General features: G+C 40.9%; 1 protein-coding gene across 5 annotated transcripts in view; it reads right to left on the bottom strand.

The window, feature by feature from the left end:
• fnbp4 (formin binding protein 4) overlaps positions 1 to 14,229 on the bottom strand; it is a 117,335-nt gene that overhangs the window by 31,981 nt on the left and 71,125 nt on the right. For all 5 annotated transcript variants that reach the window (XM_064337936.1, XM_064337932.1, XM_064337934.1 and 2 more), the window contains exon 9: positions 8,672 to 8,790. In XM_064337936.1, coding sequence (XP_064194006.1) covers positions 8,672 to 8,790 — 119 coding nt within the window. The remainder of the gene's footprint in view (positions 1 to 8,671; positions 8,791 to 14,229) is intronic.

Below are 14,229 nucleotides of genomic sequence, written 5' to 3'. Positions count from 1 at the left end.
CTGCTTCCCTCCCTCCTCTTCAATCATTCTCCAAACTCCCCACTGACACTGCTTCCTCCACCCTAACTTTATCTCTCTCCTTAGCACTCGGCTCTCTGTCCTCTTGTCCCTAGGCCAGCACGCTCATCCCCTCCCAGTCCATGGATGTCTGACACCCTACGCAACTCCAGGGCCAGCCTCCGCGCTGCTGAGAGGAAGTGGGGGAAATCCAGAGACCAATCCAACCTTTCAGCCTATCAGTCTCTCCTGACAGTGTTTTCTTCTGCTGTCACTGCCACTAAGGCAAATTTCTATCAAACTAAAATTCATTACTCCATTTCTAACCCTCGTCAACAGTTCTCTATTTTCTCCTTTCTCCTCAGCATGCCTCCTCCCCCACCTCAGTCCTCCTTCACTGCAGATGACTTCGCAGTATTCTTTGATGAGAAGATTGCAGAGATCCGCAGCTCCTTTGCCCCCTCTGCGCCCTCCGCCCCCTCTGCGCCCTCCCCGTTTCGCCATTCTCTTCCCTCACAGACTGATGTTTCCCAGCTAGTGCTCTCCCACCGCCCTACCACCTGTGCTCTTGACCCTATCCCCTCATCTCTCCTCCAGGCAATTACACCAAATATCCTCCCATTTGTCACCTCCCTTGTGAACTCCCCCCTGTCTTCTGGATGTTTCCCCTCATCCTTCAAAAGGGCCCACATCACCCCGCTGCTGAAGAAGCCCACACTAGACCCCTCTGTCATCCAGAACTACCGGCCGGTATCTCTCCTTCCTTTTCTATCCAAAACGCTTGAACCAGCTGCATCTAACCAACTCTCTGCTTTCTTCTCTCAGAATAACCTGCTCAACCCACACCAGTCCGGCTTCAGGCCTGGCCACTCGACAGAGACTGCACTCCTCCCTGTCAGTGAGTCACTTCATGCTGCACGAGCAGCCTCCCTCTCCTCTGTCCTGATTCTGCTAGATCTCTCAGCTGCTTTTGGCACTGTGGAACACTCCATCCTCCTGTCCTCCTTAGCAGCAACAGGAATCTGCGGCACAGCCTTTGACTGGATTGAGTCCTATCTCTCCTGTCTGTTCTGGCTCCACGATGGTGGAATGACCTTCCCGTGGAGGTCAGAACAGCTGAAACCCTGACCACCTTCAAGCGATGACTGAAGACTCACCTCTTCAGGCTGCACCTCCCCCAAACCCTCACTACCTCCCTGTAGTCACTAATTGACTATGTAATCTTAGGGTTGAAGCCAGGTAAGCTGTTTATCTTAGTTGACTTATTTATTGCACTCGAGCCTACTCAACTGCTGCCTTTATTATTTGCATAGACTGCTTTGTTGCTGTTTTTGTTTATGTTAATCAGATTAACCTACAGGGTCCAAGTTAAACAAGAAGTCGTTCCCTGCACTTGGAAAGGTACTTCCCTCTAGGGTTTTCAACACACTTGTTCCTGGTTATGGTTATACACTTTGTTGTACGTCGCTCTGATAAGAGCGTCTGCCAAATGCCTGTAATGTAATGTAAATGGTAAATGGTAAATGGACTGCATTTATATAGCGCTTTTATCCAAAGCTCTTTACAATTGATGCCTCTCATTCGCCAGAGCAGTTAGGGGTTAGGTGTCTTGCTCAAGGACACTTCGACACGCCCAGGGCGGGGTTTGAACCGGCAACCCTCCGACTGCCAGACAATCGGTCTTACCTCCTGAGCTATGTCGCTAATGTAATGAAATATCATTTATTTTTGCACTGTTTGTAAAGTGTAAGTGATAATAATTCATATATAAATGTAGGCTATGACAGACATGCACATGCTGCACTCGCAGAATGACGACACAAATGTCATCCGGTGCCACACATTTTAATGAAAAGAAGCAGTTCTTTTTCACTGCAAAGAAAACAAAGCTTTTAGCTGACCACATATGGAGACACTCGGTTTCTGCTGGCTTAGCTTGCCAGTATTCTAGTAAAGCTTGCTACCAAGCAGGTTACAGTACTGTTCTGTATCGTCTTTTTCTCTAACAGAAATGATTCATGTCATGAAGAGTAATGAAGCCCTGTTTTTACAATGTAAAAATAAGCATTATAACATGGTTAATGAAGAACCCACTGTAATGTAGCTAACTAACCATGTGAACAACAATACATGCCAGCGGCTAGCACAGAAGGAAGTTATATTGTTAACCAGTTTAGCCAACAATTTCTTACAACATTCTTGTGTATACAGACACTCTCTCTCAGCTCGCTTAACATGTCGCTAATATTCCAGAAAAGCATGCGATCACGCAAGTCATCCTGTGCCTGCGAATCTCACACTGACTGATGGCCACTGGTATTGCATTGGCTAACAGAGAGATAAAAAGATACTTGCAGTAATATGTATCTCATGAAAAACACATTTTTTCAACGTACAATAATGGGAAGTTACTCACACACAAGGTAGCTAACATTAAACAAGCTGAAAATGCTGAAAGCGGAACTGTCCCGGGAATAATTTTACAGAAAAGGAGAAAATGCAAAATCCCCTTAGTTTGGGGCTTTAGTGTGTGGACATGTGAAGTTGCTTATGAATTCTATCTGTTGAAATGGGGTCAGAATGTACAGAAATGAATATTTTTAGGGGCTGAGTGTCTATGTGGCTATTGCAGTGATTTCAGTGAGGAACTCTGAAAAGTGAACTCTCAGTGCTGTATTATATGGCTAAATCGTTAGTTTGGTGACCATGACATAACACCCCTGGCAGGACATGTCTGGTCTTTGTAATCTCTTGGTCGCAGTCACTGATTTTAAATGCGTACAGTTTGGAGACCCCAACGTGATCGGCAGGATACCAATTTTTCCTTACAGTTTGGTGACCGCGACGTGATCGGCAGGATAACAAGTTTCCCTTACAATTTCATTGTCCAAATGTAAGTGCTACTGCTGAAAATATTTCGGTTATATACGTTATTTTTGAAATAGAGTACCTTTAAATAGGTTAGTGCTATTGTATAATGAGGATATTTCAAACAGTAACATAAGCGTTCATTGGTAACTAAGTAGTGTTTGTGTTTAATGCACCGGATGTGACCTGAACTGGCATTTTGCCAAAACGTCGTGGACAGTTGAATATTGGTTTTAATGTCGTCCCATCCCCATACAAGAAAACAGAAAAACATATGAGAGTTAATTATTACACATTTAGGTACTGTACCACATTGTGCAATAATGTTTTTGCATTATTTTTTTATCCGATTTCAATGTTTCATCTTAAGCCTTTCTAAGAGGCAAGTGTGTATACTTTATAATAAACAAAAAGCATTTTATTCATATTTGGAGATATTTTGGATGTTTCTAAACCCCTAGATATTTTAGGCCACTGTACTAACAAAAAGCTTGTAATTCCCACTTGAAATTGAGTGAGTTTCTTGAGTCAAAACAGTTTATTTGTAGTGACATACATGATTATGTTGTGATTTACAGCAATGCATAATTTAGACATTTTGGATAGATTTGGAGACACTGGGTACACTGCTTAGTTTTTGCTTCATCGATCTATAGTAGTTCTGCATGTCCACCCTTTTTTCACGCACTTGAAGTCAAGCAGTTTCAGATCCAGGACATGTATAGTTTAACTTGTTTTATATATGGCATCTCTCAGTATTTCATTGCAAACTAAAAAAGAACAAATTCATTTTTGCCTAGACAATTGTATTTGCGGCACTTCATTTTTATATTTTTTGAGTATTTTTATGAATGGTCAGATAGACAATATTGTCCATTATGTCATGGGTGGGGGGTGTAGTTGCAGATGAGACTGCAGGGAGGGGGTGCGTGTTAAATGAACAACCAGAGCAACAATGGTGGTGCTGCGAAACTCCATATTCGGCATTGTTGTCGTGTATCGTCTACTAATGAAACTAGAACAAAGCGTTTCTGTTTTTAACTCATACATTGGTTGCAGGAGCAACGAATGTCTGAGATGAACAATCTAGGCATGCCAGCATGCCGACCACTAGGGGATTACGCTAAGAGGTTAAACAGATGCACTGAACATTATGACAATTTAGATATTAATATTGCATAAGGAAAAAACTTATAAACACTTACTTGTTAAACTTGTTGTAGACAAAGAGGGTAATTCTGCGTGTTTAACCTGAAATACACTGTTCAAGCTTGACATATCCACCAGAAAAGGTCTGTGTTACATGTTGCCCTGTATTACATTTGGCCCCAACTGAGGAGAGTGACAGTGAGTCAGAAATACAGCAGCCAAGCAAAAAAAGTGTTCTTTTAGCTATTGATACAGCGGATCTGCCTGCAGCTATGCCAGTCAGCATTATGTCATCAACAGAGTCTGTCGCTAGATGCGCCGGCATCGCCTCTCACACTAAGAACACCTCTAAATAATCAAATATTACAGTTATTGACATACAAAATTGTCTTGACAATTCTTATAACCTGCACCTGAATTAAAGTATTATTTTTTACAATTATTGACATTAAATGCAATGTTTCTTTCAAGTTCTTACAAACTGTGGCTTTGCTGACTAGCAACAGGACTCACGGTTTCCATTTCTAATATGGATTCTAATATTTCTGAAAGTAAATGTAATAAGGCATTTGATGTTTTTATAGAAGCATTCGGCAAGACTGTACATTACATTAGCTAGCTAGATAAATACTTACTTTAAAAAAAAGCTACGCCAAGCTAGCAAGACGGAAATGCAGTGAGGAGTTGTGGTTAGCTAGCCAGCTAAATGACTATCAGTTTTCACAAGCTAGCTATCGAGCTGTCTTATTGACTAGCCACAGCCAGATAGCTAGACAGTAGAACAGTTGTAGATGGCAAACTTTCCCGAACGATACAAACATTCAGTGGCAGTCAACTGTAACAAGTAATTTTATCTAGTTAGCAGGCTAGTCACAACATCTGACTGGTTTAAATCCTACAGTCAAGAAGTGTGCACTCAGCCATTCTGTGTTATGGGAGCTAGCTACTATCTAGCTACTGTCGTCTAAAGGAGATCAGTGATTCGATTGTAGCCTAAGCTTTCTAAATCGGTAAATCACCTCCCTAGGGTCCCTAGCTATTCCTTGCCAGCGTGACCCTGATCTCAAGCAAAATGCACCGTTGTGAAAAGCGATTGCAGACTGGAACAGCTAGCTAATATAATTCACTTCATTTATCTGCTTGCTTTGGCTTGCATGCCTGTTAGGTGCATGAGAGAACGCAAAATATTTCATCATTAAGTTTTATTTTTTATTCAAATGGACACATACAATGTACTTTATATTTCTGGCTATGTATATAAACAATGTGTAGTAATAAAATAAGAGCTAGTGACCTACTGCAAATATTGGCTCATTTTCATTTTTTTCAGGAAAAAGTACATTATGGGCAACGACGACCTTTCAATATGATTTCCTGTACTGTAATATTGTTTAAATCATGAAATACTCGCTAATAAATGACAAATCCACTGTAAAACAAACGTTAGTATTGTTGGGAAACAGACAGTTTTGTGTATTCTGCGTTTGGGAAGTTTCCGCTGGGCCCCGGGGGGGAAGGGGGCGAGCCCCCCTGTTGTATTTCAATTTCAATGTGAATGGAACCTGTTTGAATAGATAGGATGGGTTTGAATTTGAATGGTCCAATCGGAAGGAAGCACAGCCTCTTATCACCAATCAGAGGCAGCGCTCCAGTTCTGACATTATGCAAAATGTACCCACTCTAAACTGTATAAATCTAATCACACAGCAGTACTATTTTGAACTTTCTCGCTGCGTAATAAATCTTCCTGTTTTTACCACGAACTTCTGATCTGCTTCTTCCTGGGATAACGGTCATTAGGGGTCCAAGCAGCGAAGCTGGTGGAGCCCTATTGTATCTGTTAGGATTATTATTATTATTCTTATTATTTTTCTCCGCTAAAAGTGTCTGAGGCTCAGCAACCATAAGTCCTAGAGCAACCAAATTTGGCAGGTGGGTTCCTATGGCCCCCCACTACTCAGGCACTAAAAATCACCTATGTCGGCCAGGTGGTGGCGCTATAACAAAGGGTTTTGCGTAAAAGGCCATAACTCCCACACCATACGTTAGATCAACACAAAACTTCATCGACCGATGCATCTGAATGTGCTCTACAACTTTGTCATTGGCACCACCTATGTCCGCCATATTGTTTGCCCACCATTTTGACTTTTTCGTTGGGGTGTGGAAGCTTTCTCCACTAAAATGTCTGAGGCTCAGCAACCATAAGTTGTAGACCAACCAAATTTGGTAGGTGGGTTCCTATGGCCCCCCACTACTCAGGCACTACAAATCACCTATGGCGGCCAGATGGTGGCGCTATAAAAAAGGGTCATGTTTAAAAGGTCATAACTCCCACACCGTAAGTCAGATCAACACAAAACTTCATCGACCGATGCATCTGAATGTGCTTTACAACTTTGCTTTTGGGACTACCTATGTCTGCCATATTGTTTGCCCGCCATTTGGACTTTTGTATTAGTTGGGGTGCGGAAGAGCTGGAGCTCCAAATCTAAACGGTTACGACATCTAGTAAACTTATTTACGGCAAGCGACATCCATGGCGACGCAAGTAATCCGACACCGTAGGGTTTTTAATCAGTCAGGGGACGGTCTGAACGTCGGGGAAGGAATGGAAGACAGTGCCACCCAGAGTGCGTGCTACGATACCAAAAGTTTACTGGCACACTGGTAAAATAAAACAATGACGGTAAATATATATATATATAGTCCGCATCGTTCCCTTGCTACCATAATGTTACAAACTTTCTTGTGTCTACAGCTGCAGTTTCTTGCTGCAATTACTAATATTGAATATAAACAAAAGACGCAACATATGCTGTAGTCTGCCAATGTCTAAATAAATAATATGGTACTCTGCGCGCAGCACGCAGGTAGCAGGGATGGCGAGTTGATATTTTATTTTCTTTCAATGTTGTATTTATTATTTGAAATATGTATTATTATTCTATCTGTCTCTGAGGTGCTCTGAGATGTGCATTCTCTGCTTAGTTGAGCAATGGATTGGAATGTGTCCTACGCCTTTTTTTCCTCAGGGAACTGCTATCAGCACATCAATGCACTGCCCTGCCTCCAATCCCCTCAACTTTGCCATCAACTCCCCCTGCCCCCCTCCCCTCCCCCATAACTCCACCAGCAGTTAAAATAAATTTACAGTAATAATAAAGTACAAATAAAGTAATATTTTTGTTTTCTATAGTTTACTATTGTTCAAAAACAAATTATTTTTTTTATACCATAAATAAGTTTAAAAAATATATAGTTCTTGGGCATTAGTTATAAATATATATATTTTGTATTTCAATTGTGCTTTTGAAATAAAAACATTTCTATCAACATTTTTATGTCTAGTGTCCTTTCTGGTGCAAGGCTCAGGCGCCAGGCTCTTCATGTACATAATGCCACATTGTAGAGCAATGGCAAGTTCAACTGACATGATATTTGTTGTGGGTACTACATACACCCTGGACTGACATTGCAGGGTGTTTTCATTGAGGTGACACATGTAATTTTAGAAATACATTACAAAAAACATTTTTTTCATAAAACGTAAATGACATTTTTTGCTTTGAACTGCTATTTCTGATTATCTAACTCTTAGAAGTAGAATATTTGGTAGATTTGGGTTGCCAAGAGGCTTCTGATAAAACTGGTATGTAATACTTGGGGCATCTTCTTAATTATCATGTAAAAAACTGCAACAAAAAAAAAGAGAAGATGGTGAAAAATTGCCAAAAACCATTTTGAGTCCTAGAGTTTAAGAGCAAATTAAATTTAAGGCCTACCTATTTTTCATATGTGATTAGTCATCATCAGCACCATCAGCATGCAAAGACAAAAATACTACAACTAATAACATTTTTAATTATATTAGGCTATTAGTAGTAATATCAGAAAGAGGGTGTGGTCAAAATAATATGGTTGAATCAGCATAATAGAATCTTCATTTAAGAGCCACATATTCCAGTTTTATTACTAATCATTTATTTATTTGTCACGAGTCATCACCATGAACAACGGGCACAAGAAAATTATGGCAGGTGACATCATTATTAGTAATATTCATATATCAAAATAACAATATAATGAAAACAATAATGGTGGATTCATGTTATTCCAGGTCATGGTTTAGTACTCTGTGTATTCTGATATATTGGTTCTGTGCAAGTAACTCTGAATTAAACCCTTTTCTGCATCAATGAGTCAATAACAGTCTCATACTCGTTCATGTATGAGATGAGCGGGTGTGCTCGTCTATGCAGTTATACTGCGAATACTGTGATGTAAAACTACGTGAACCAAATTGAAATGAAATAAATCTTATATCTTCTTCTGTGGGACTCAGAACTAGTAATAATTAGTTCAGTGTGACAAAAATTCAGAGATAAAAAGTTCAGTCCAAAATTATTTAATTTGGCCAGGGTAAATTCGTAGTTTTGACTTCAATTAGGAAATGTGCTTTTTGGCACCACAGGCTTATTAAACTGCAATACCTCGAGTAACCACAGGAATTTATGAGCTTCACGGAGAATGGCAATCCCTGGTCCCCTGGGGTATGTCTATATATCTTCTGTTCCTCATTAACAATTTTGCATTCTGTATTAAAATGCATACATATACACATCACAGACACTTGTACAGAATGTTCAGTAAATACCTTGAGGTCAGCAGTTTCTTCATCCTCCTTTGGGGCAGTTCTGAGTTTGGTCTTATCTCCAAGTGCCTCAGTCTCTGTAAGAGGCTCGTCTGCTGGATTCTCAATGGCCTTGGAATGCACTGCACAAGTACACAGGCAATTCAGTCAATAGAGTGGTTACTTCAGAAACTAACTGCCTGTTCTCTTGCATACTTATATTCTTATTTTCTTTCCGCGTAAATTTCTGCATGCAACTCCCATAACTTTTAAGCTAGACATGCCATTCCAACTTCATAATATGCAGCTTGCTTCAGAGCAGTGTGCTTGATCAAAGCATTTTGAAATTCCAAATGGTTTTATAAATACTTAGTTTTTCTGGGAAACAACTCCCATAGAGAATGAATGGGGAATGGAAAGTTAATTGCAACAATAACAAATGATGAGCCATACATATGATGCTATTTCAGCCAATAGAACACACAGACATCATTCATGCAATGCTATTTCAGCCAATAGGAAATAGATGATGGCTACTCCAACACTTTCACTTTGTTGTCTTTAAGCCATTTTATTACAACTTTGGAGGTATGCTTAGGATCACTGCTAGAAGACCCAGTTACAACCAAGTTTTAACTTTCTAACTGATATCTTGAGGTATTGCTTCAGTATTTCTAGATAATCCTCCTTCCTCATGCCATATATTTTCTGAAGCATACCTGTCCCTTTTCCAGCAAAACACCCCCACAACAGAGGAGAAACACCCTCTCATCATCTCTGGTCGCAGCCACATCGGCGCTCTACTTATCAACTACTACCATGAGAGAGTCAAGCACCAAGGCCGGGTCTTCACAAAGGGAGCTATACGCTCAGATGGCATCGGGATTGTTGGAGCCAAGAGATGCATCGCGAGACATCTGCACAGGTGTGTGATATGTAACAAGCTCTGAGGCAAGACAGCCGAGCAAAAGATGGCTGACCTCCCTTCAGATCGGCTAAGCACAGAGCTGGATTCCATGCTGTCCCAGATCCAACCTTCTCATCTTACGCACAAGGTTCTGTCTACTCTCATGGAAGAGGTGTCAGCCATAATCAACGCCAGACCTCTGACAACCATCTCAATGGATGTGAACGCTCCATCCCTTCTTACTCCAACCATGATCCTTACTCAGAAAGTCTGCAGTCCTCATCCCCTTCCAGGGTGCTTCGTTGATGCAGATCTACACCGCCAGCAATGGAGAAGAGTCCAGCACTTGGCTAACACCTTTTGGGAGAGGTGGAGGCGCGAGTATCTCTCTACACTCCAGAGTCGTTCCAAGTGGCAGAAGAGCCATCCCAACATCAAAGAAAGAGACCTAGTGCTTCTTTGTGATACCCAGGTTAAGAGAAACCAGTGGCCCATGGCTTTAGTCACGAAAGCCTTCCCTGCAAGTAACGGTAAGGTCAGGAAGTTGGAGCTCAAGGTCGCCAGAGGAGGGACCTCCAGGACCTTCCTCCACCCCACCACTGAGGTGGTGGTGCTCATGTCCCCCTAGGGTTACACAGACTCTCACTTAATCTACAGCTGTTTAGTCTTTAATAGTGGTATTGTGTTCAATACCAGGCGGGGAATGTAATGTTACATGCATTCATTCTGTTTAAGTGTTCCTAGCACCTTCTATAGGCCATTAAGTGAATGTCACTTATTCCTGTTATTTTAGATGTTTGCATTCTCATTGGTTGTTTAAAGTCACATTTATTGTTAGTCACATGATAAGAGCAGCCATTTTCCCTGTAAAACAAGCTAGAGAACAGCATGAGTCAAGACCTCCTTTAATCTTGTTCCATCTGCCTGCGTCATCCTTGGAGAAGCTTTGTTTGTGAGTAGATTAATTCATCTATGTTTTTAGAAATTATTTCTGCTCATACTTCATTGTATTTCATAATATTTGTTTACATTATTTCATAGTCACCTTTTTATTGTTTGCAGTTTCACACGACAACAACTTGACCACATGGAAGTGCTGTGTCTTCATTAAACGGACGTACAAGTGCACGTTGATAACTTACTTTATGCTCCTTCATCATTGAAGCTACCTAGGGCTACTTCAGTCAAGTCAGTTAAGAGTGTTTAGCTATCTGGTATTGTGTCTCGCTACGCGCTAGGTTCCAGAATACTTCTCAAACTCTGGAATGAGTGCTTGAACGGTTTCTCCAATTTGGCCAAATAAAAAGTTGCATTACTGAACTACTTTGTGACCTGACTAAATTATTTGCCTCTATTGAAGGTAAAATCCATGACAGGGTCCAGACACATATACAAAATCTCTCCAAAAATGAATAAAATGCTTTTTGTCTATTATAAAGCATATAAATGAGCCCCTTATGAAGGTTTAAGATGAAACATTGCTATCAGATTAAAAAAAGAATGCAAAAATAGTGACAATGCGGTATAATACCTAAATGTGTAACAATGAACTCTTGTATGTATTTCTATACTCTGTACTCTCAAATTTTTTTGTGTATTGGGACAACATGAAACCCTAACATGTTAGCGTTTCGCCTACTTCAGTTAACCTAGTTAGCACGTACCACTGATACAGATGTATAGACACACGGAGGACAACAAATAATGTTACAGAGGTGAGGACATGCCATAGATAGCTAGCTATATGGTTAGCCAAGTTTTACTCATGACACTTTGTACAGGTGCGCCGTGGGTCTGGATGGTTTCGTGCTTGTTTTTTAAATAGAGGGGGACATCTGCAGGTGGATGCCCTTGCCAGCATCGGTTCCTTCTCATATCTCTACAGTCAAAATTAACATTTTACGACGAGGTAACTTTATTAGTTCCATGCTACCCATAACACCTCAAGTGGATTTCTGGAAAATTAAATTCTATATAAAGTTAATTTATTTGAAATGGCAAACAACCACATAAAATGGGCAACTTTACAATATGAACAATCAAAAGGTGACTGAGCTAGCCCTAATTTTTCTCACTGAGCTTTCATATTGTGTGGCCCAAGTTAATCCTGAAATATGGTCACCCTGAAAAGATATAGAACAAGAGCTGATTGCACCAATAGGCCTAAGGGATTTATTATTCTCTGGAATTGTACTATGTGTATTTGACATTTTGGACCAGTGTTGCAAATTTTTACGTGGAGAGGTACTGGGGATTGAAAATGAGATGGCACAATCGCACTCCCATATGGCAGAATGTCAACATACTGTTTGGTGGTAAACCATTCATTCAACACTGAAGGGCTCAGAAAAGCATGTATTTGGAAATTGGAATATTTGAATGGAAATAACTAAAAAATTAAGGTCTCAGGACAATATTCCCAGGCATTCTCTACTCCATCAGATTAAGATCTGCATACAAAGCCTACAAAATCCCATGGTGTAAAGAATAGAGGGGTCATCCAATACTGAATTTGGTTTTGGGTTTTCCCAAGAGAATTGTGTCCTACAGTTGAGGGCAAAAGTTTACACCTAGACAAACAACATTCAAACTCAATTTTTCACAACTCCACACATTTCATGTTACCATACATCCCCAGGGTTAAGTCAAATAGGATATCTACTTCATTTTCATAAGAGACCATTTCAAAATAATAGCTAAGAGACAGATTTATATGAGATTTTCAGTGGGTCAAAAGTTTACATACACTTTGCTAGTGTTTGGTGGCATTGCCTTTTAATTGCTTAACTTGAATCAAATGCTTGGGGTAGCCTTCCACAAGCTTCTCACAATACGTTTCCAGAATTTTTGCCCATTCCTCCAGCCAGAACTTGTGTAACTCAGTCAGGTTTATGGGCCTCCTTGCTCAGACATGCTTTTTCAGTTCAGCCCACAAATTTTTTATAGAATTCAGGTCAGGGCTTTGTGATGGCTACTCCAACACTTTCACTTTGTTGTCTTTAAGCCATTTTATTACAACTTTGGAGGTATGCTTAGGATCACTGCTAGAAGACCCAGTTACAACCAAGTTTTAACTTTCTAACTGATATCTTGAGGTGTTGCTTCAGTATTTCTAGATAATCCTCCTTCCTCATGCCATATATTTTCTGAAGCATACCTGTCCCTTTTCCAGCAAAACACCCCCACAACATGATGCTGCCACCCCCATGCTTCACAGCTGGGATGGTGTTCTTCAGATTAAAAGCTTCACCCTCCAGACAGTGCAGATCATTATGGCCAAACAGTTCAATTTTTGTTTCATCTGACCAGAGAACACTCCTTCAAATGGCTAGGTCTTCATCCTGGTGATCACCTGCAAACTTAATTGTGGGTTTTTTATGTTGGCCTTGGAGCAGGGGCTTCGTCCTTGTGGGACAGCCTTTCAGATCATGGCGATATAGGATTCTCTTAATGATTGATGTAGATAATTTGGGACCTGATGCCTCCAACCCCTTCACCAGTTCCTTTGTTGCAGTCTTGGGGTTCAGCTGAACCTTTCGGACCAAAGTCGTTCAGCCCTGAGAGTTAATTTGTGCCTCCTTCCTGAACAATGCAGTGTCTGTGGTCCCAAGATTTTTATATTTGCATACAATTGTTAGTACAGATGCTCGTGGTACCTTCAGTTGTTTGGAAATTGCTCTCAAAGAGGAACCGGACTTGTGGAGGTCCACAAGGCATGGCCCACAGGGGGAGGGATGAGGACTGGGAAACTGTATGGGACGATGTACAGGATCCTCCAAAAATCTAAACCATCAGTTCAGCCATTTGAAAATAAGCCACAGAACATACATGACTCCCAGAAAAGGGAACCTAATGGGGCTAGCTTCCCATCCCTATTGCATATTCTGCACTTTCATGCATACACTGTGGGACTGCCCAGGAGTATATATGTTCTGGACTAAAGTAGTGCATGTCATCTCGTCCAAGACAGATCTACGATTCCCCATGGACCCTGCTCTCCATCTTTTGAATGATTATTCCCGATTCCAGAGAGGGTGCAAAAACTGTGGCCTATAGTAATGACTGCTGCCAAAAAAGTTGTTGCCCAGCGCTCAATGCATCCTCACAACCTTGCAATAGATCACTGGCTACACTTTTATTTAGATATTCTTTACTACAACCTCTTCTGCCCAGAATAATAAGGCCAAAACAGCAACATTACAGATGTGGAAGGATGGAATTACAGCAGCAAAGAAATTACTTTTTTTTTAAAAATCAGGTACACTATTTAAAATTTCGGGAAAGTATCATGGAAGGTTAATTTACTTTAATTTACTTAAATCTAGATTAAAAATGCACCTCTATGCTCAGGCTTACAATCAGTTGTAGTCTGGAGACAGGGTGCGAGAAGCCTGTAGTCATAGAGCTTTGTAGGTGGCAATCCTTTCCTTACTGTCACCTGTCAATCAGCTGTGACTCGACTTTACATGGGCTGGCTCTTGATAGGCGGGTATGGTTGTCTACCCCTCATGACTGCATGGGCTCTCCATCCCTGTCCTAGTAGATATGCAGCCATATTCTACTCCTGGCGGGGTCCCCCCAATACATTTCACTGGCACTTTACTCACTGTCTGCTATATTGCAAATTCCCTAATTGCCGTTTCCACCCTCTTCCCCACGCTGCCGGCGGGGCTCT

Source organism: Anguilla rostrata, chromosome 5 (assembly GCF_018555375.3).
Source record: "Anguilla rostrata isolate EN2019 chromosome 5, ASM1855537v3, whole genome shotgun sequence".
In the NCBI taxonomy this organism is placed as follows: Eukaryota; Metazoa; Chordata; class Actinopteri; order Anguilliformes; family Anguillidae; genus Anguilla; species Anguilla rostrata.
Note: the sequence above shows the minus strand (reverse complement) of the source record. Positions and strands in the feature narration are given on the sequence as shown.